Source organism: Coregonus clupeaformis, chromosome 30, assembly GCF_020615455.1.
Source record: "Coregonus clupeaformis isolate EN_2021a chromosome 30, ASM2061545v1, whole genome shotgun sequence".
Lineage (NCBI taxonomy): Eukaryota > Metazoa > Chordata > Actinopteri > Salmoniformes > Salmonidae > Coregonus > Coregonus clupeaformis.
This window is the reverse complement of record NC_059221.1, coordinates 9,264,379-9,285,397: the sequence shown is the minus strand read 5'-3', so window position 1 is coordinate 9,285,397 and position 21,019 is coordinate 9,264,379. Positions and strand designations below refer to the sequence as shown.

The 21,019-nt window shown below is 43.3% G+C and overlaps 1 protein-coding gene across 2 annotated transcripts in view; it reads left to right on the top strand.

Moving 5' to 3' along the window:
- LOC121545990 (histone-lysine N-methyltransferase PRDM16-like) overlaps positions 1 to 21,019 on the top strand; it is a 435,559-nt gene that overhangs the window by 343,867 nt on the left and 70,673 nt on the right. For both annotated transcript variants that reach the window (XM_045209418.1, XM_045209419.1), the window contains exons 4-5: positions 11,248 to 11,385; positions 19,911 to 20,013. In XM_045209418.1, coding sequence (XP_045065353.1) covers positions 11,248 to 11,385; positions 19,911 to 20,013 — 241 coding nt within the window. The remainder of the gene's footprint in view (positions 1 to 11,247; positions 11,386 to 19,910; positions 20,014 to 21,019) is intronic.

Sequence of the window (21,019 nt, the reverse complement as noted above, 5' to 3'; positions counted from 1 at the left end):
TCGCGAAGGATATTCTACAGACACCCAACAAGGCCCAGATCCCCGTCATTCGCGTGAGGAAGAGACGGAGATATCGTGGGACGCAGATCCGGTGCCTTGTAAGATCCGATGGCGTGCGAGTAAACTGCCTCTCCCCATCAATCCTATTAGCCAACGTTCAATCTTTTGAGAATAAAATTGACGATTTAAGATTACGGTTATCCTACCAACGGGACATTAAAAACTGTAATATCTTATGTTTCACGGAGTCGTGGCTGAACGACAACAATGACAACATTCAGCTAGCAGGCTATACGCTACATCGGCAGGACAGAACGTCTGACTCTGGTAAGACAAGGGGCGGCGGTCTGTATATATTTGTAAACAACAGCTGGTGCACAAAATAAAATACTAAGGAAGTCTCGAGGTTTTGCTCGCCTGAGGTAGAGTATCTTATGATAAGCTGTAGACCACACTATTTACCAAGAGAGTTTTCATCTATATTTTTCATAGCTGTCTATTTACCACCACAAACCAATGCTGGCATTAAGATTGCACTGAATGAGTTGTACAAGGCCATTAATCAACAGGAAAACGCTCATCCAGATGCAGCGCTCCTAGTAGCCGGGGACTTTAATGCAGGGAAACTTAAATCCGTTCTACCTAATTTCTACCAGCATGTTAAATGTGCAACCAGAGGGGAAAAAACTCTAGACCACCTTTACTCCACACACAGAGACGCATACAAAGCTCTCCCTCGCCCTCCATTTGGCAAATCTGACCATAACTCTATCCTCCTGATTCCTGCTTATAAGCAAAAACTGAAGCAGGAAGCACCAGTGATTCGGTTAATACAAAAGTGGTCAGATGACGCAGATGCTAAGATACAGGACTGTTTTGCTAGCACAGACTGGAACATGTTCCGGGATTCTTCAGACAGCATTGAGGAGTACACCACATCAGTCACTGGCTTCATCAATAAGTGCATCGATGATGTCGTCCCCACAGTGACCGTACGTACATACCCCAACCAGAAGCCATGGATTACAGGAAACATCCGCACTGAGCTAAAGGGTAGAGCTGCCGCTTTCAAGGAACGGGACTCTAACCCGGACGCTTATAAGAAATCCCGCTATGACCTCCGACGAACCATCAAACAGGCAAAGAGTCAATACAGGTCTAAGATTGAATCATACTACACTGGCTCTGACGCTCGTCGGATGTGGCAGGGCTTGAAAACTATTACAGACTACAAAGGGAAGCACAGCCGCGAGCTGCCCAGTGACACAAGCCTACCAGACGAGCTAAACCACTTCTATGCTCGCTTCGAGGCAAGCAACACTGAAGCATGCATGAGAGCACCAGCTGCTCCGGACGACTATGTGATCACGCTCTCCGTAGCCGATGTGAGTAAGACTTTTAAGCAGGTCAACATTCACAAGGCCGCAGGGCCAGACGGATTACCAGGACGTGTACTCCGAGCATGTGCTGACCAACTGGCAAGTGTCTTCACTGACATTTTCAACATGTCCCTGACTGAGTCTGTAATACCAACATGTTTCAAGCAGACCACCATAGTCCCCGTGCCCAAGAACTCTAAGATAACCTGCCTAAATGACTACTCGACCCGTAGCACTGACGTCTGTAGCCATGAAGTGCTTTGAAAGACTGGTCATGGCTCACATCAACAGCATAATCCCAGAAACCCTAGACCCACTCCAATTTGCATACCGCCCCAACAGATCCACAGATGATGCAATCTCTATCGCACTCCACACTGCCCTTTCCCACCTGGACAAGAGGAACACCTACGTGAGAATGCTATTCATTGACTACAGCTCAGCATTCAACACCATAGTGCCCTCTAAGCTCATCACTAAGCTAAGGATCCTGGGACTAAAAACCTCCCTCTGCAACTGGATCCTGGACTTCCTGACGGGCCGCCCCCAGGTGGTAAGGGTAGGTAACAACACATCTGCCACACTGATCCTCAACACGGGGGCCCCTCAGGGGTGCGTGCTCAGTCCCCCTCCTGTACTCTCTGTTCACCCATGACTGCATGGCCAGGCACGACTCCAACACCATCATTAAGTTTGCCGACGACACAACAGTGGTAGGCCTGATCACCGACAACGATGAGACAGCCTATAGGGAGGAGGTCAGAGATCTGGCCGTGTGGTGCCAGGACAACAACCTCTCCCTCAACGTGACCAAGACAAAGGAGATGATTGTGGACTACAGGAAAAAAAAGAGGACTGAGCACGCCCCCATTCTCATCGACGGGGCTGTAGTGGAACAGGTTGAGAGCTTCAAGTTCCTTGGTGTCCACATCACCAACGAACTATCATGGTCCAAACACACCAAGACAGTCGTGAAGAGGGCACGACAAAGCCTATTCCCCCTCAGGAGACTAAAAAGATTTGGCATGGGTCCTCAGATCCTCAAAAAATTCTACAGCTGCACCATCGAGAGCATCCTGACTGGTTGCATCACCGCCTGGTATGGCAACTGCTTGGCCTCTGACCGCAAGGCACTACAGAGGGTAGTGCGTACGGCCCAGTACATCACTGGGGCAAAGCTCCCTGCCATCCAGGACCTCTATACCAGGCGGTGTCAGAGGAAGGCCCTCAAAATTGTCAAAGACTCCAGCCACCCTAGTCATAGACTGTTCTCTCTGCTACCGCACGGCAAGCGGTACCGGAGTGCCAAGTCTAGGTCCAAAAGACTTCTCAACAGCTTCTACCCCCAAGCCATAAGACTCCTGAACAGCTAATCATGGCTACCCGGAATATTTGCACTGCCCCCCCACCCCATCCTTTTTACGCTGCTGCTACTCTGTTAAGTATTTATGCATAGTCACTTTAACTCTACCCACATGTACATACTACCTCAACTACCTCAACTAGCCGGTGCCCCCGCACATTGACTATGCAACGGTACCCCCCTGTATATATAGCCTCCCTACTGTCACTTTATTTTACTGTATATATAGCCTCCCTACTGTCACTTTATTTTACTTCTGCTCTTTTTTTCTCAACACTTTTTTGTTGTTGTTTTATTCTTACTTTTTTTGTTTAAAATAAATGCACTGTTGGTTAAGGGCTGTAAGTAAGCATTTCACTGTAATGTCTGCACCTGTTGTATTCGGCGCATGTGACCAATAAAATTTGATTTGATTTGATTTGATCCCAACGCTGCCACCAATGTAGAGGAAGAAAGTGAAAGCTGCAACAGGGACTCTAACCAGGGCTCATATGTGGCAAAGTGAGCTATAACGGCTGTTGCCATGAAAGCCTAGTAGGCCTCTGGGCAGAGGCAGTAGGCCTACAATGCTGGCATATGCCTTGTTACTATAGCCTAAGTATATAACATGATTGACACAACCGTAATAATCATCATGAAATGGCCTTGGAAGTGCCATAAGTGTAAGCCAACATAATTCATTATTTTACATTAACCTGTTTAACTGCATTGTTATGGCTTAATTGATCATAGTCCAGACTCGTTATAGTTGCAAATACCATGCAGTTGCACCAGGGGAATTTAAACCAAACAGATTTTTTTTTGCAGGTCTTCTGTTTCCCCCCATTTATTGGTTAATGAATTTCCCATCATGAAAATGTATCCTCATTCCCCAAACAAATACCTTCATCGATACCACACAAAAAACCGGACAAATACAGGTTTTTACTCCAATCTGGCGACCCTCATAAAATCCAACATAGCACCAGTATCCCAAAGTATTAAGAGAAAACAAGCATAGAACACAGCTTTGGCATTAATAAAAATATATAAAATCTATTATGTTATAAGTATTTTGGTGACAATCTGGTTGATGAATAATATTGGGTTGTTAACACGTATGTTTTTTTATATAAATAAATGTGGGACTGTAGAATGGCCGGCAGGGATGTAGCTCAGTTGATAGAGCATGGCGTTTGCAACGCCAGGGTTGTGGGTTTGATTCCCACGGGGGGCCAGTATAAAAAAAAAATGTATTCACTAACTGTAAGTCGCTCTGGATAAGAGTGTCTGCTAAATGACTAAAATGTAGAACGACATTGCCCAAAATGCATTGCTCCAATAACTTTCAAAAGATTGTTCCGAAGTTTGCCCCCCAAAAATGTATTTTCCTATGAATTAAGTTGCACAGAAACGTGTGTATTTTCACACGAATTAAGTCACACAAAAACGTGCAAAATCTGCTGAAATACTTTTTGTACATATTTGCACGAATTGAGTGTGAGATTGTGTTGGCATGATCAATCATCAGCGCTCAGTGTTTGTGCTGTTGTAGCTTACCGTAGGGCTATTTACTTACACAAAGTAGCCATATATTCAAAGTGCTGCGTGCGAGGGGTTCTTCTACCATGCCATTGCAAACTGCAAGTAGGCCTACAGGCTACATCAGATTAGGCAGAGAAAAAATAATTATTGCCATAGCCTACCCTCCCCAAGAATCCCTCGAGCATATCACAACTGGTGAGAGGATATGCTGAGAAAGAGAAGGGAAAATTGTCAGAGATGCAAAAATACAAAATATGCACGTGCAACATACATTAGACCAGTCATCACAACGCTAGCAGCCTACCATATTTACTCAACGTAAAGTCCCCAACATTAGAAAACATCCCTTAGTCTACTTGCATGGCTACTATAAATTGTATTGGTTATATGTGCAGGCTACAAGTGACCTCTCGACGCAGTTACGGTAGACAACGTCCAATCTCAATCTCCATCTCACATTCAAATCTCCAAACTATTAAATGTGTGGCACTGGCAGAGGCTCAAAATATAAACTGTTGCTAATCACAAAACGGCTGATACACTGTGTCCACAAAAGCGCTGGAGGAAATAGACATTTGCAACATTGTTTCATGATGTTTCACTAACAAAAGTGAGCGCACGGTGGGCTACTGGTCGGATTCGCAGGCAATTGAGCAACTGCGCTATCTTCGCTAGCCTAAGCATACTACAGGCTTAGCTGTTTGTTTAGCGGAGAATCTGATGTTCCCTGTGACAAAGTCACCACAATAAGCGGGTCATCATGAAGTAAAAATAGACACAACCTTCACAAATTCCCCTGATAGCCAGGTGCAAGGGCAGAGAAAAGGGCCAACAAGCTGTCTGACATCAAAGGTAGGCTAAAACGAATGTATTGTTCACTAGACATCATCATATTTTATCAGTCGGCCAAAAGTACTTAATTGGCCTACATTAAAACCAGGCTACATCAACGAAATAGTGTGGTGACTTTAAGAAAAAGTTGAGTTGATTGATTTGCAAGAAATATATACAAAAAAAAAATGCTAGAATCCTGTGCATATTTCTCCATTTACAGAGGTATAATAGTGTCCGATTTTTTCGCTGGTATTATATGCTTTTAAAATAGCATACCGGGATGCCCGGTAATTTCTTGCAATTTTATCAGGAAGGAAAATTGGTAGATTCTCGGGAAAATATTAAACCCTAGTATGTGTGTCTTTGGATTCTAGTGTGTGTGTGTGTGGGTGTGTGAGTGTGGGTGTGGGTGTGGGTGTGTGTAGAGGAAGTCTTATTTCCACTCTGTGTAGAGTAGTGCTTGACCTTTCTCTACTTCTCCATCTGGACAGCGGACAGCTTTCATTCCAGGCTGCCCCCTAGCTGTCATGGGGGAACACACACTCCTCTCTCTGACCCCCTCCCATGCCCCCCCCCCTCTCTCTCTCTCTCTCTCTCTCTCTCTCTCTCTCTCTCTCTCTCTCTCTCTCTCTCTCTCTCTCTCTCTCTCTCTCTCTCTCACTCTATCATAGGTAAGAGGGCTAGACAGAGGGTAGACCTAAAGTGTACAGATGCAGTCACACAGTGATACAGACACACATGCACACACATACGGAAACACACATGTAAACTGTCTTATAAGCACACTTATTGTTAGACATACACACATCATTCACCATTCCCTGACATAGGAGAGACTCGCCAAATCTGTGCGTTTATTGTGGCAAGGAGTCTCCAACAGCAGAACAACAATAAAAGGAGAGAGGGAAAGAGAGACATAGAGAGAGAGAAGTGTATTATCTGACACTCCCTCCTCCTCCTCCTTCCAGCATTCTCTAGGTTCTGCTGAGGACCCCCCTGATGTTGGCCGACTTCCCCAGGATATGAATACATAAACCAGATAGAGCAAGAGCCACATTAGCTGCCACAACACCATTGTGCTGCCTGCACCGCTCTGCACCTCTCTCCCCTAGACTTGTTGGTAAAAGCTTTCCTGTTTTTCCAAGCCGCGAACACTCTTCACAAAGAAATCGTTCAACAGACGTGAGGATGAAGTTCAAAAAGTGGGAGGACGGTGTGCATCCTGAAAACTAGCTGGGCAGTGGGTGAGGAAAGGTTAGGAAAAGGTTTCTTGGCTTCTTTCTGTTCCGTCTCTGGAGTCTTGAAAGGACGTACTACTGAAATCAGAAAGGCATGGCTGCTAGATACACACACACACTCACTCTCTCTCTTTCTCTCTCTCACTTTCTCTCTCTCATTCACACATACACACACAGGCAAGGTCTCCGTTTTCGAGGTGTAATGTTACAGATATGGTTGTGTCTTTGTGCACCCTCTTGACCCCCCACCTCCTTGTAACCTCCCCCATCAAATCTGAACCAATCTCTCCGCAATGTGGTTTCGGTTTGGAGAGACCACCGCAGGCCTCCCCTCACACACACACGCATGCACGCACACACACACGTAGAAACACACACTCAGTCAGACAGTCACACTCTCTCTCACAACACATACATACACACACACATCCTGGTAACCACGGCACGGGTCTTTGTCGTCGATTACACCCAGAGTCTCGCTAAGCCGCAGGATTCAGAGCAGGATAAGAGAACTTACCCGCACACACACACACACACACACACACACACACACACACACACACACACACACACACACACTCACTCACTCACTCACTCACTCACTCACTCACTCACTCACTCACTCACACACACACACACACACACACACACACACACACACACACACACACACACACACACACTCACTCACACACACACTGTATTGATGGGTGTGTGTTCTCACCCTTTAAGGCAAGGCACTAAGATCAGAAGACATATTTATTAATGTGAAATGTCAACTTTGTTCACAAATCTGGAATCATTTTCATTTCCCCCTATGAGCCCTGCTCAAAAGTCGTGAATAGGGTGCCATTTCAGACGTAGCTCAAACTTGTCATCCATCGCGTCCCACAAAGGTGACACTTCACCGGTAATTCCTCCCTTACACCACACCTCCGTCAAGCAGGACTGACAGACTGACAGCCACGAGGCCTATACGACTACCCAGACAGCCATTAAGACTGCAAGCTGTCAAGGGTTAAACTCTTTGTCTGCAGGGGACCTGTATACGTGTCGCACCCGGGAGCCCTCTTATCACCCCTTCCTGTTGCATTGGTCCCAATTTCCTGTCCACTTGGACCCTGTGTAATTGTTTGAATCTTTTGCAAATGTATAATTTCCTTACTTATGGCTCATCATTGATCTGTACTTGTGTGGATCTACTCATATTTAAGTAACATTTTCAAGCACCCTATTTATTATTGCCTAGATAAGACTCTGAGGCTCTGTTCCTATGTGAAAGGGTCCAGCCTTGTGTGTACATATGCACACACATCAGACAGACATATGTATCTCACACAGATGCACACGCATACACACGTAAACATGCACGCATGCACACAGACACAGACACACACACACACACACACAGACAGAAACAGACTGACAGACAGACAGACAGACAGACAGACAGACAGACAGACAGACATACAGACAGACAGACAGACAGACAGACAGACAGACACACATGGCAGACTGTGTGTGAAGGGCCCTGCCCTGAGGGGAAGTCCTGATCTCAGTTTCCCTTTTCTTCTCTCTCCTGGCTGGCCTTGATTAGAGAGGGATCACTCTCAGTCCCCAGTGACACCCCCGTCTCTCACACACACACACATTACCACACTCCCTTTAATTGGCCCCTTACATAAAGGGCACTTCTTAACCCTGCTAAGTAGACTTTGGAGAAGAACCCTGGTATTTAACCTCTTAAAACAGTAAGATAAACAGGGAAAGTGTGTGTACCCTAGCCTAGCGGTGGTAGGGTGTTCAGGTTGGTGTTTTACGACATCACGTGTGTGCGTAGTCACTTTTCCAGAGAGGTGTCCATCTCTCTGACGTCAAGAGGAGGAGAATAGAAGGTAAATAAATAAGCAATCCAGAGTGGGGGTTTTCTCTCTCTGTTGCACCTCATTTGAGGCCTTATAAATCAGGATTCCACCTGCAGATAGAGTGTTCGCAGGCCCCCCGACATACTGGCATGCAGCTCATTAGAGCCCACAGTCAGACCCTCGGCTACCTCTCAAGGTGTGTGTGGGGGGGTGGGGTGGAAGGGGGTGGATGGGTGGTCTGTGTATGTGTGTGTGTGTGTGGGGGGGGTATGTGTGTGTGCGTTTGTGTGTGGTGTGCAAAGCCTGGTCAGGAACCCCCATGCAACCCCCCTACCCCCCACCCCCACCCCTATACACCCCTTGCCTCAGCCAAAGCTGTTCCCCATCTGTTCATAAAACATGTACAATACCTGAGTTTGAGCTTCCAACAGGCGCTGGGACAAGTGCACTCTGACTTGAACCTGTGCAAGAGATTGGCTCTTTTCGCTTAAAAAAAAAAGTTAATTTAGTCTCTATGCCTGGTTAGTTTTCAGTGACTGTTTTCACACATAAAATAAAGGGCCTGGACTACATCATTTCGGACTGCTTAATGCGTAAACGGCGGTGGCATAGCTCTTGTTCGAGTGACTGTTTAACTATGCTGTCCACTGCAGAGGGGAAAGCAAAGAGAAGACTGAGGCATTCTCTGTGAGCTTAGTGTAGAAGACAGAGTGTATCAAAGGAACATGGTTTCAAGATGACATTGAGTATGGCTAGCTGATCGCTTAAAATATGGACCCAAAACAAATTCTAGCTTATCAACTCAACATGTCTGGTTTCCAGTAAAGCACTGAAGAACAACATTGTGCGGAAATGAAGGAAAGATCTCACACAATCAGTATCTTAGCTCACTATTACCGTCAGGCCTAAGGATTTGCATGTGAGGCAGCCACAGGTTATTCTTGATGTTAAAGACCTGAGTTGTTACATGCTACATGGGCGTAGGCGCTAGCACTAACAGGCTTTGTTATTTCCAAGCAGGCCAGTTAGCAGTTGTCTAACCTAACACTCTCGCTCCCCACGGGCTGAACACCAGAACCATGTGCATACATGAACTGCCCTTCTCACATCGGACCAGACCTGTTATTTCCATATTTACTCACAAAACACAGCACCCACCACCACCACCTTCACCGACAACACACCTTCTGCACACGCTCAATCCCCGACCAAGAAGGCCATTCAGAGTTTATGAGCAACAGAATCGAACAAGCCTCTGTAAATGCTCTCTTGGAAAAGCGGGACCGTTTTGACCTTTCGCAAAAGTAAAAGAAAATGGGGGTGTGCCTCTGCCACACGTTTGACCCGTCCACAGACATTTGACTGAGGCAGAAGAGAAGAGCAACCTTAACCCAAAGCATAAGCTTTAAAAACCGTGACCATAGAATTTAACTGGGAAGGTTAGACCAGAATGTAACTTTGTCACATTCTTTGGGACAAAAACGTCTATCCTACAACTACCTGAAATGACTAAAACGTCAACACGTTACTGTTAAAACCATGAGACTGGGTTGCAACAGATGAGAACTTGAGCGGTAGAAGTTGAGACGAGTGGAGGCTGATTATGACCCAGTAATGAGAAGCCCTAGCCAGCCCTGTCTCGTCTTGGCCCCCAGAGGATCTGCCCAGCGACCGACACAGTATCAGTTCCACCAGAATACTCCACCAGGAGAAATTAGATATTCTATAGAGCTTTATGGAGGAGTAGAGCTGTGAGATTTTCACATCTCATTTGGGGTTTCCTCCTCTTCCTTCCAGGTTCTTCTCAAGGCATAGAGTAGCGGACATACACTTGGGTCGTGTTTATTAGGGTATGCGACGGAAAGTGTTTGTTTTAAAGTGTTTTGCAACTGGAAAATAAATTGAGCATTTCACATTGGATAGTCCCTCCCTGTTTCAGTTAGTTTTTTCCATTTGGTGCCTAGTAAAAATTACATTTGAGCATTCAGACACTCTACACACCCTCACTCTCTATATACTGTCAAAGTCTTATTTGCCACTAGCAAGAGTCATTGTCTTGTTCTCATTTAAGTTATTGCCTAGTGCCACCAGGCCTTCGTCAGTGTATCATTCAGTCAGTGCCATTTGGTTGTTGCCGTTTTGTTTATAGTTTAAGCTCAGTCATGCTATGCCCAGTATGTTCACATTTTTGTGAGAAAGTTGATATTGGACGTGTATCATGTAAGCTCTGTTGAGGCCCCCTCAGAAACCATTAACGTTTTCTTTAGTGGGAGAATTTCTCAGTCCTGTGTCCTTAGCAGTAATCATAGCACAGCAGTTTTGAAGTACTGTATGTGTGGTGTGCTCTTCGTCTAGAGAACACCACACAGCAGCTCACGATCGACTCCCCTGTTTTCTTCCCTTACTTTCTGCTCCACAATGAGCTCTTCTTCTTTCCTCTCCTCCTCTCCTCCTTTCCTCCATCTCCTCTCATCTCTGTCTAAGTGGTCACCTGAAACCCGCTCCCTCGTTCCCGGGGTGGCCCAGGGGTTACAAAGGGTGATCAATATGTGCCAAAGAAAGTCTTTAGAAAAATGAAAGACGCCACAGTTTTCAACCTTCCCCTCCTCTCCCCTCCTCTCCCCTCCTCTCCCCTCCTTTCCCTCTTTCCTCTCGCTGCTCGGAGGAGCAACAAGATTAGGGGCCCTTGGCAGATAATGTTCTGTCTACTGACAGATATGGATACACACACACACAGTATTGAGAAAGTCCACAATTTCCCTGATATAGGACAAAAAGTAAAAGTAACCCTCTTTGTATCCAACAGTCGAGTGATGTGAAACTTTCAGGTACTGTCTGCTTTGCCCATTGTAATTCAGAAACGTTTTATATGATGGCGACTAAGAAATGAAACGCTAGCAATAGCAATTCCACAATGCTATTGCTCTCTTAAGCGCATATTCACACATCCTTCCATACTAGAGAAGATAGAGGCTCAGTTCTGTGTCTTTGAATAAAAGGTGCCCTCTGACGTATGTGTGTTATCATCTGCTCTGTCCCAACAGGTGGTTGATGAGATGGGCAGCGTCAAGTTCTGCCTGGACGAAGGCTCGGAGGCCGGTGGGAGCTGGCTCAAGTATGTACGCACCGCACCTTCCTTCGAGGAGCAAAACCTGGCGGCGTGTCACCTCAGCGGAGACCAGGTGAGTGGCGCCTCCCTCCTCCTATGGGCTGCCAGGGTTTAGTGGTTGGGCGGTGAGTGGCACCCCACTCCTCCTATCAGCTGCGCATGGCAATGTCAGAGACTCGGTGGAGTGGCTATTGTCCTTCTTCCCACCTACCCATTGGGAAGAACAGTGGACTTTGAGTCAGTGTGTGTGTGTGCGTGTATGTGCGTCATTGTTTCAAATCAAATCCAATTTTATTGGTCGCATACACGTTTAGCAGATGTTATTGCAGGTGTAGAGAAATGATTATGTTCCTAGCTCCAGCAGTGCAGTAATATCTAACAATACACAACAATACACACGAATCTAAAAGTAAAAGAATTGAATTAAGAAATATAGAAATATTAGGATGAACTATGTCGGAGTCTGGAGTATTAATATATTTACATTTTAGTCATTTAGCACACGCTCTTATCCAGAGCGACTTACAGTTAGTGAGTGCATAATTTTTTTTCATATATACACAGTGGGGAGAACAAGTATTTGATACACTGCCGATTTTGCAGGTTTTCCTACTTACAAAGCATGTAGAGGTCTGTAATTTTTTATCATAGGTACACTTCAACTGTGAGAGACGGAATCTAAAACAAAAATCCAGAAAATCACATTGTATGATTTTTAAGTAATTCATTTGCATTTTATTGCTATCAACCAGTAAGAATTCCGGCTCTCACAGACCTGTTAGTTTTTCTTTAAGAAGCCCTCCTGTTCTCCACTCATTACCTGTATTAACTGCACTTGTTTGAACTCGTTACCTGTATAAAAGACACCTGTCCACACACTCAATCAAACAGACTCCAACCTCTCCACAATGGCCAAGACCAGAGAGCTGTGTAAGGACAGGGATAAAATTGTACACCTGCACAAGGCTGGGATGGGCTACAGGACAATAGGCAAGCAGCTTGGTGAGAAGGCAACAACTATTGGCACAATTATTAGAAAATGGAAGAAGTTTAAGATGACGGTCAATCACCCTCGGTCTGGGGCTCCATGCAAGTTCTCACCTCGTGGGGCATCAATGATCATGAGGAAGGTGAGGGATCAGCCCAGAACTACACAGCAGGACCTGGTTAATGACCTGAAGAGAGCTGGGACCACAGTCTCAAAGAAAACCATTAGTAACACACTACGCCGTCTTGGATTAAAATCCTGCAGTGCACGCAAGGTCCCTCTGCTCAAGCCAGCACATGTCCAGGCCCGTCTGAAGTTTGCCAATGACCATCTGGATGATCCAGAGGAGGAATGAAAGAAGGTCATGTGGTCTGATGAGACAAAAATATAGCTTTTTGGTCTAAACTCCACTCGCCGTGTTTGGAGGAAGAAGAAGGATGAGTACAACCCCAAGAACACCATCCCAACCGTGAAGCATGGAGGTGGAAACATCATTCTTTGGGGATGCTTTTCTGCAAAGGGGACAGGACGACTGCACCGTATTGAGGGGAAGATGGAAGAGGCCATGTATCGCAAGATCTTGGCCAACAACCTCCTTCCCTCAGTAAGAGCATTGAAGACGGGTCGTGGCTGGGTCTTCCAGCATGACAACGACCCGAAACACACAGCCAGGGCAACTAAGGAGTGGCTCCGTAAGAAGCATCTCAAGGTCCTGGAGTGGCCTAGCCAGTCTCCAGACCTGAACCCAATAGAACATCTTTGGAGGAAGCTGAAAGTTCGTATTGCCCAGCGACAGCCCTGAAACCTGAAGGATCTGGAGAAGGTCTGTATGGAGGAGTGGGCCAAAATCCCTGCTGTAGTGTGTGCAAACCTTGTCAAGACCTACAGGAAATGTATGATCTCTGTAATTGCAAACAAAGGTTTCTGTACCAAATATTAAGTTCTGCTTTTCTGATGTATCAAATACTTATGTCATGCAATAAAATGCAAATTAATTACTTAAAAATCATACAATATGATTTTCTGGATTTTTGTTGTAGATTCTGTCTCTCACACTTGAAGTGTACCTATGATAAAAATTACAGATCTCTAAATGCTTTGTAAGTAGGAAAACCTGCAAAATCGGCAGTGTATCAAATACTTGTTCTCCCCACTGTATATATATATATATATATATATATATATATATATATATATACACACACTACCAGTCAAAAGTTTGGACACACCTACTTATTCAATGGTTTTTCTTTCTTTTTTCCAATTTTTTACATTGTAGAATAATATTGAAGACATCAAAACGATGAAATAACACATATGGAATCATGTAGTAACCAAAAAAGTGTTAAACAAATCAACGTCCCAACTTTATTTAACTAATTATGTGACTTCTGAAGGTAATTGGTTGCACCAGATCTTATTTAGGGGTTTCATAGCAAAGGGGGTGAATACATATGCAGGCACCACTTTTCCGTTTTTTATTTGTAAAAAATAATTTAAACACGTAATTTTTTACATTTGACTTCACCAATTTGAAATATGTTGTGTATGTCCATTACATGAAATCCAAATAAAAATCCATTTAAATTACAGGTTGTAATGCAACAAAATAGGAAAACGCCAAGTGGGATGAATACTTTTGCAAGGCACTGTAACTAGCCTCTCAAAGCACTTCATGATGACAGAATTGAGTGCTACGGGGGATATACATTTAGTTCAGTTACCTTCACTTTCTTGGGTACAGGAACAATGGTGGACATCTTGAAGCAAGTGGGAACAGCAAACTGGGCTAGGGAGAGATTGAATATGTCCGTGTGTGTGTGTGCGTGCCTGTTATTGTCAATTTACATTTTAGTCATTTAGCAGACGCTCTTATCCAGAGCGACATACAGTTAGTGAGTGCATACATTTTTTTTCATACTGGTCCCTCGTGGGAGACGAACCCACAACCCTGGCATTGCAAACGCCATGCTCTACCAACTGAGCTACACGGGTAAATGTTTGTTTGTATTCATCCAAGTAAGTGTGTGTATGTGTGCATGTCATTGTGAGTGTGTGTCTGTGTATGTGTTCATCTCAGTAAGTGTGTGTGCATGATGAGTAAAATAATGGCTCTATTGTGTGTCCAAGGCTGGGCTGTGAGTGCCTTGCTAAGGAAGTGACTCATGAGGTAGAATAATAATACACTGACACGCCCTCGTCTCGTAATCACTGCGGGTCCTTCTCTGGAAGACAGCCACACTCTCTGCCCGTCCAAAAAGGAAACCTGGAAATGGAACACTACTAGAGGAATGTCCACACTCTACCACTCACTTGGCCATAAAACCCAGCTGAGCCTAACCCCAATCTCTGTGTGCCTCTTACGTCTCTCACCAGTCATATGCTCTCTCCTCAAAGGTGCTCTAGTCAATGAATACCATTATGTCAATGATACTGTATATCTGTGGTAGTAGGAAGGAAGGAAAAAAATAATCTAATTTAGTAATAAAGTAGACGGTTCTGATGGAAAACTCGTCATTTGCATCACTGAGCAGTGCCCAAGAAAGTATTACATCTAATTGTTTGATGCTACCACCACCCTTCCAAATCAAAACCAAACATGGATGTCAATGTTTCCACCCACAAGCTCCATTCTATTTCCCGTCTGCAGCTGCATGTTGGCCAATTGTGAGGCTGATTAGCTAGACAAACAGGTGTAAAACACAGACAGGTGTGCACGCTAAGCGAGACACAACATGGAATCCATGTTTGGTTTTGATTTGGAGGGGGGTGGTAGCATCTAACAATTGGACGTTTTTCTTTCCTGGGCACCGCTCGACAATGCAAACAACGATTATTCAATCAGAACCGTCTACCAATTACAGATTTACCTTCGGTCGTGGGAAAAGTGTTGCCAAACAGCCACAGCAACGGGTCGGGACATAACTCGCAAGGTTGGTATATGTTGTCAGCCTAGACCAGAGTGGACCTGGGCTAGCCCTAATCCTGTTTAGATTTTCACAGTAATGTCCTCTGCTACAGTCTGAAATGGCACCCTATTCCCTATTATGTTAACAGCGCTCTGGTCAAAGGTAATGCACTATGTAGTTAATAGGGTGCCTTTTTAGACACAGAGAGAATTAAATATCTATATTTTGGGGGTATTACCCACATGTAATGGGTTGTTTTGGACCTAGGGTTATTTTGTTGTTTGAATTTAATGTGGTGCTTGCTATTGTTTGTGAAGCTTATTTTGTCTGGTGGCTCATGGGCACAACCTTATAATTTATTTACAAACACCACACACAAACACACACAATGCAAAAATGCATAATTTATCTAACTTAGTACTTCGCCGCTTTTTTGATCAGCATGCATGATTTTATGGAAATATGCGCATGACAGGCACATTCGAATACGGCAGCAACCTTTTAAAACACAAGCAGATCATTTATTTACCCGTTTACTTGTTCGTCATTAATGTTGTAGTGTATCAGACAATACATGGATAATCATGCATATTTAAACAATTAGGACAGTACTGCGTTTTGATATTAGTTCATAAAAGTGTCTAAATAATTCACTTTCTTTCATTGAACAAGAAAAATGCTTTTAATGGTCGTCAATATTGACCTAAGTTTGAATGAATGAAAATGATTTTGCTTAATTAATTTATTGTGAAATGACAGGTGTGTGTTTGTGTGTGTGAGAGTATGTGCGTTCAAGCATGTGTCCGTACGTGAGTGTGTGTGCGCACGTGTGTGTGTGTCGTCCTTTAGAAAGGATGAGGCTGCACAGATAGGGACGGGGCTTCCTTCCTCTTTAGACCCCAGCCATTCAGAGAGCCCATTGATTGACCTCTGAACCTCACAGCCCTCATTTCTCAAGATGCTGTTAAGCCGTTTGTCATAACAACATCAAGTACGTAGAGTATGTGTGAGCTCTCCGTGGCATGGCGAGCAGAAGTAGCTGGCATGCAGCTACTTCTGCTCGCCACGCCACGGTGAGCTCACACATACTCTCTCTCTCTCTCTCTCTCTCTCTCTCTCTCTCTCTCTCTCTCTCTCTCTCTCTCTCTCTCTCTCTCTCTCAATTCATTCTAAATCAGTATGCAGGTTCCTCACCTGAAGGTTAAGCAAATGAAGGAAGCCAGTTAGGCAATAAGCCTGTGTGTGTGTTTGTTGGAGAGAGGGACAGAGCCTTAGCTTGTTTGGGAGCATCCCAGTCCTAATAGCATTTCCACCTATGAAATCCAAGGTCACATAGAATTACGGGAGGCCCGTTTCCCCATAGCCAAAAGCCTGTCTTCGGACACAGAGCGGTCGGTGTTCTGTCTCGGATAGTAAACGTAGACTACACTGCTCGCAGTGTCACTGAGACGAAGAGTGGAAGCATCAAGCATGTCCACCCTCTTGTCACACGGTCCTCGTGTTTTGTGTCTGAAGAGGACAAGGCCCACCTACACCCCAATGTTGTTCGATCTCCCCTTTCACCCCGGTTTGATCACACACTCTCTGGTGATAAATAGGCTGTGTGTGTGTGTGTGTGTGTGTGTGTGTGTGTGTGTGTGTGTGTGTGTGTGTGTGTGTGTGTGTGTGTGTGTGTGTGTGTGTGTGTGTGTGTGTGTGTGTGTGTGTGTGTGTGTGTGTGTGTGTGTGTGTGTGTGTGTATTTGTGTGTGTGTGTGTGTGTGTGTGTGTGTAAGGTAATGTTAAACCCAAGTTTCTTTGGAATTTACAGTAACAAACTGTACCTTTTTTTTTTACAGTAACTTACAGGTAACTGGCTGCAAGTAAGTTACCATAGAAACTTGCTCACCTAATTGTTAACCAGAACCGGCTACCATTCAGTGTTTTAAACTAAGAACCTGGGCTTTTTGTTCTCCTACACAACATTACTTAACATCAGTTTTTAAAAAAATACTATGTTTGAGTTAAAAATAACCAAATAGATCAACAAGCATTAATAACTACGATTTTATTTTACATCAATAGATATGTCTCTGTTCTTTAAATACTTTTTTTCACTCATATTGTCGATAGTAAAAAGCAGAGATATAGCCTAGGCCTAGTTTTTCAATTTTGTAAGAAAAATATTTTCATTGTCAGAGGGATAAGACATTAACATATATTGAGTAAACACATTTGCTATAGGGTAGGCCTATAAAAGTGTAGGCTACATATTAGTATAGTATATTGCAAACATTTATAATGTAATTGTTAAATAGTCTATTGTTTCCAAAACATTTGTTGTATTTAATAGTTAACCATGTCACTATTTTATTCCAGGCAACTCTGAGTTGAAATTGCACATTATCGAATTACTTTGAAGTTTAAATCCTTAAATGTATAGGTCGCATGTTGCAATTAGCCTACATGTATAGTTTATTCAATGTAGCAAGCAAGCAGGTTGCATTTATGATAACAAAGTCGGTTGATACCAATTATTCTGAACATATCCAAATGTTTCATGCCCCTTGTTTATGTCTTTGGCACAAATATGTGTACTCTTGCACAAACTGTTAAAAGCATCTGGTGAAAGATAACAAGTAAAAACAGGTGTAGCAGCGACTTGTGTAAAGGCTGAACTAAAACACATTGCTTGCTCAGGGTTGTTTCGAAAGCCTTTAAAACGACGACTACGGCGCGCCTCACGCACCTATACCGGATTTTTATCGCCCGTGTGTGTTTGTTTTTAAAAGTATTTGACCTAGATACATTATGTACATCAATAATAGAGAGCAGAGACGGGGCTGTGGGAAGAGGTCTCTTTTAGATCAGTCAATCCTTTGGTTTGAGATAAGAAGGGGAGGAGGAGGGACGATCGGATAACGCCATGTGCTCCAAGGGGGCAATAGGGAATCACTAATGAGAGAGAGCTCACCTCATCATCAAAGACGCGCTCACACAGACTATAGAATGGCGGCTTCAGCTCCATCCAGGGACGACACACCGTAACCTGCTTGCCTGCCTGGCCACCTGTCTCTTCTCTCCCCCCGGCCCTGCCTGGTGCCCCAGCCCCGGCCTCTCTCCTGTAATGATACTATGGGTTGTGTTGCCAACTCCATCGGGACACAACTGCTGTTACAACTGGAAGCTCTAACAACCGCGGCGCAACTTTCCCAACTCTACCACCAAGCAAGGTCAGAGATAAAGATGTCTGTCGCGTAAAAGCCTGTGTGTAAATGGATATTACTGCTACTACTACTAATAATAATAATAATAATAAGTGTATTTTGTTAGAAAAATATTGCTTCTCTTCTAGGTGATTTTGAATATTTGGCCTAGCCTCTAAGCACACTTCAATGCTGTCACAACATAGCATAGGACCGATAAAAGTATTGGATGAAGTTACTACAGTTTAGCTATCCTGTGTGAATGTGTGTGTTTTACCTGTCGTAGCCTACTATTCTGCTGTGCGTGTGTGTGTGTTTGTGTGTGTGTGTGTGTGTGTGTGTGTGTAGGCCTGCATAAGAATTAATGCAGTCCTTTCAGTTGGTGCTGAGCGCCCCCATGCGTCCGCAAAGAACACATTGAGGCTGGTCTTGAGTTCATTTCAAATGTGTAGCCTATTTGTATATTGTTCATTGCTTGGTGTTTGTATAAAACTGTAGTTTACATGTTTTGCTCATAATTCAGCCACATTTGCTATTTAATTCAACATGATATTTTCAGTTGAAATCAGTTAAATGACAACATGTTGTGCTAAAAATTAGTGAATTTTATCATGATGATGCTCTTTTGATGTAACCTAAAAAATAAATGTATTGCCACCTCTAATATGTTTGTCACTCAATTTAAATTCACTGTAGGGCCTAAATGTTTTAGACATGTTTATATGATTTGAAATGCGCACGGATATGCATGCAAGTTCTGTAAAACAATGCACTCCAGGAATGTGGCATTTCGTTTCATTGTCTGCGTCCCATCCAAAAAATAATACGAGACATGGTCCTTTTATTTCAATCGTCTGGAGTTGTACTTGAACTATAATTTAGTGTTCACCCCAAATGATGCTTGTAACTGGCTCATTGAATTCAACATATTCAACAACAAAAATGGCGCGTGGAGTCTGCATGAATTTTAATAACAATGGGATTGAGTGTGGAGGTTTAAAACTCAAAATAAAAGCGTAATCAGATAGCCTAATTATTGTTACTAATCAAAAATGTTTATTGCCTCCTATAATCATAAACAAAATAGAGGTCTACATATAAATATTTCGATTTTTAGAAACAATAATAAATGATATGCATTGATGACTATCACGTGTGTATATGATGAACAATGAATGTAAAGTAGACTAAAAACCTAAATCGTATTTAAATTCATTTATATGCCAAGCAAGCTAAATATGAAATAAACCTGAGGATTATTGTCAATATTGACATTTTTGGTTAGGCCTGCTTTTATAATAGGCCTATAAATTGTTCTTCTTCTTATTGTTATTGTTGCCAATGATAACAATAAAAACAACATCGATATTGATATATGAAGATAGATAATAATAGGCTAAGCCTAATAAATCAACGCCTATAAAGATGAATTTATTCATTCATGACAAGCAGACTATAGCTTTTTGGTTGACTAGACTGGCCCTAACCGATTTCTCTCCCTCTTTTCTCTTTTACAGATTGATTATAAAGCTATTAGGGATATTGAAGTGGGAGAGGAGCTATTGGTGTATATGAAGGAAGGAATTTTCCCAGAAGGATCGATGGCACCAAACCTAGAAGGTAAGATGAATGCCGTCATTAGCCGATTTGGGCTAAATATTCTTCCCCCAAAGAAGCTTTCTATGGATTTCAATTTAATTATAATGTTTTGGATCTTCCTCAAAATTGAAATCCATAGAAAGCTTATTTGGGTGAAGAATATTTAGGCCAAATATTCTTCCCCCAAAGAAGCTTTCTATGGATTTCAATTTTGATGAAGATCCAAAACGTCATAATTATTTTTGGACCAAATTCACACGGGTTGTGTGAGTGTCCACTTCAGAGAGTAGTAGTTTATAATTGTATTTTAAGTTAGATTTTGGTTCTCTCACGAAAAGAGATCTGACGTCTACATTCAATTAGACAATAAATAGCCTACACCCGATCAATGACGAAATCAGTCCTCATCCATCCTCGAACAATTGTAATGATCCACTAATACTTTCCAAAATACCTCCTAGTCTAGGCCTATATGTGACAGTGGTCACTAGCCTATAACATGTAGGGATGTAGAAAACATTATAGGCCTGCTTTATAAAGGTCTGAAGACCGGATGCAAGGAACATGATGTACTAGTCTATTTCTTGAAGTAGAAATGATGTTTGTTGGGAAGGATTTGACAACTATTATGTTTGTAGTGAAGGATTTGACGTAGGATTTGACGTTGACTTGGCTTGACTATTTACCTCACCTTGCGTTAGAAGGAATATAGGATATTATACTGAACAAAAATATAAATGCAACATGCAACAATTTCAAAGATTTTTGTGAATTACAGTTCATATAAGGAAATAATTGAAATAAATTAATTAGGCCCTAATCTATGGATTTCACATGACTGGGCAGGGGCGCAGCCATGGGTGGGCCTGGGAGGGCATAGGCCCACCCACTCGGGAGCCAGGCCAACCCACTGGGGAGCCAGGCCCGGCCAATCAGAATGAGTTTTTCCCCACAAAAGGGCTTTATTACAGACAGAAATACTCCTCAGCACATTACATCTCTGGCAATAGCTCTGGTGGACATTCCT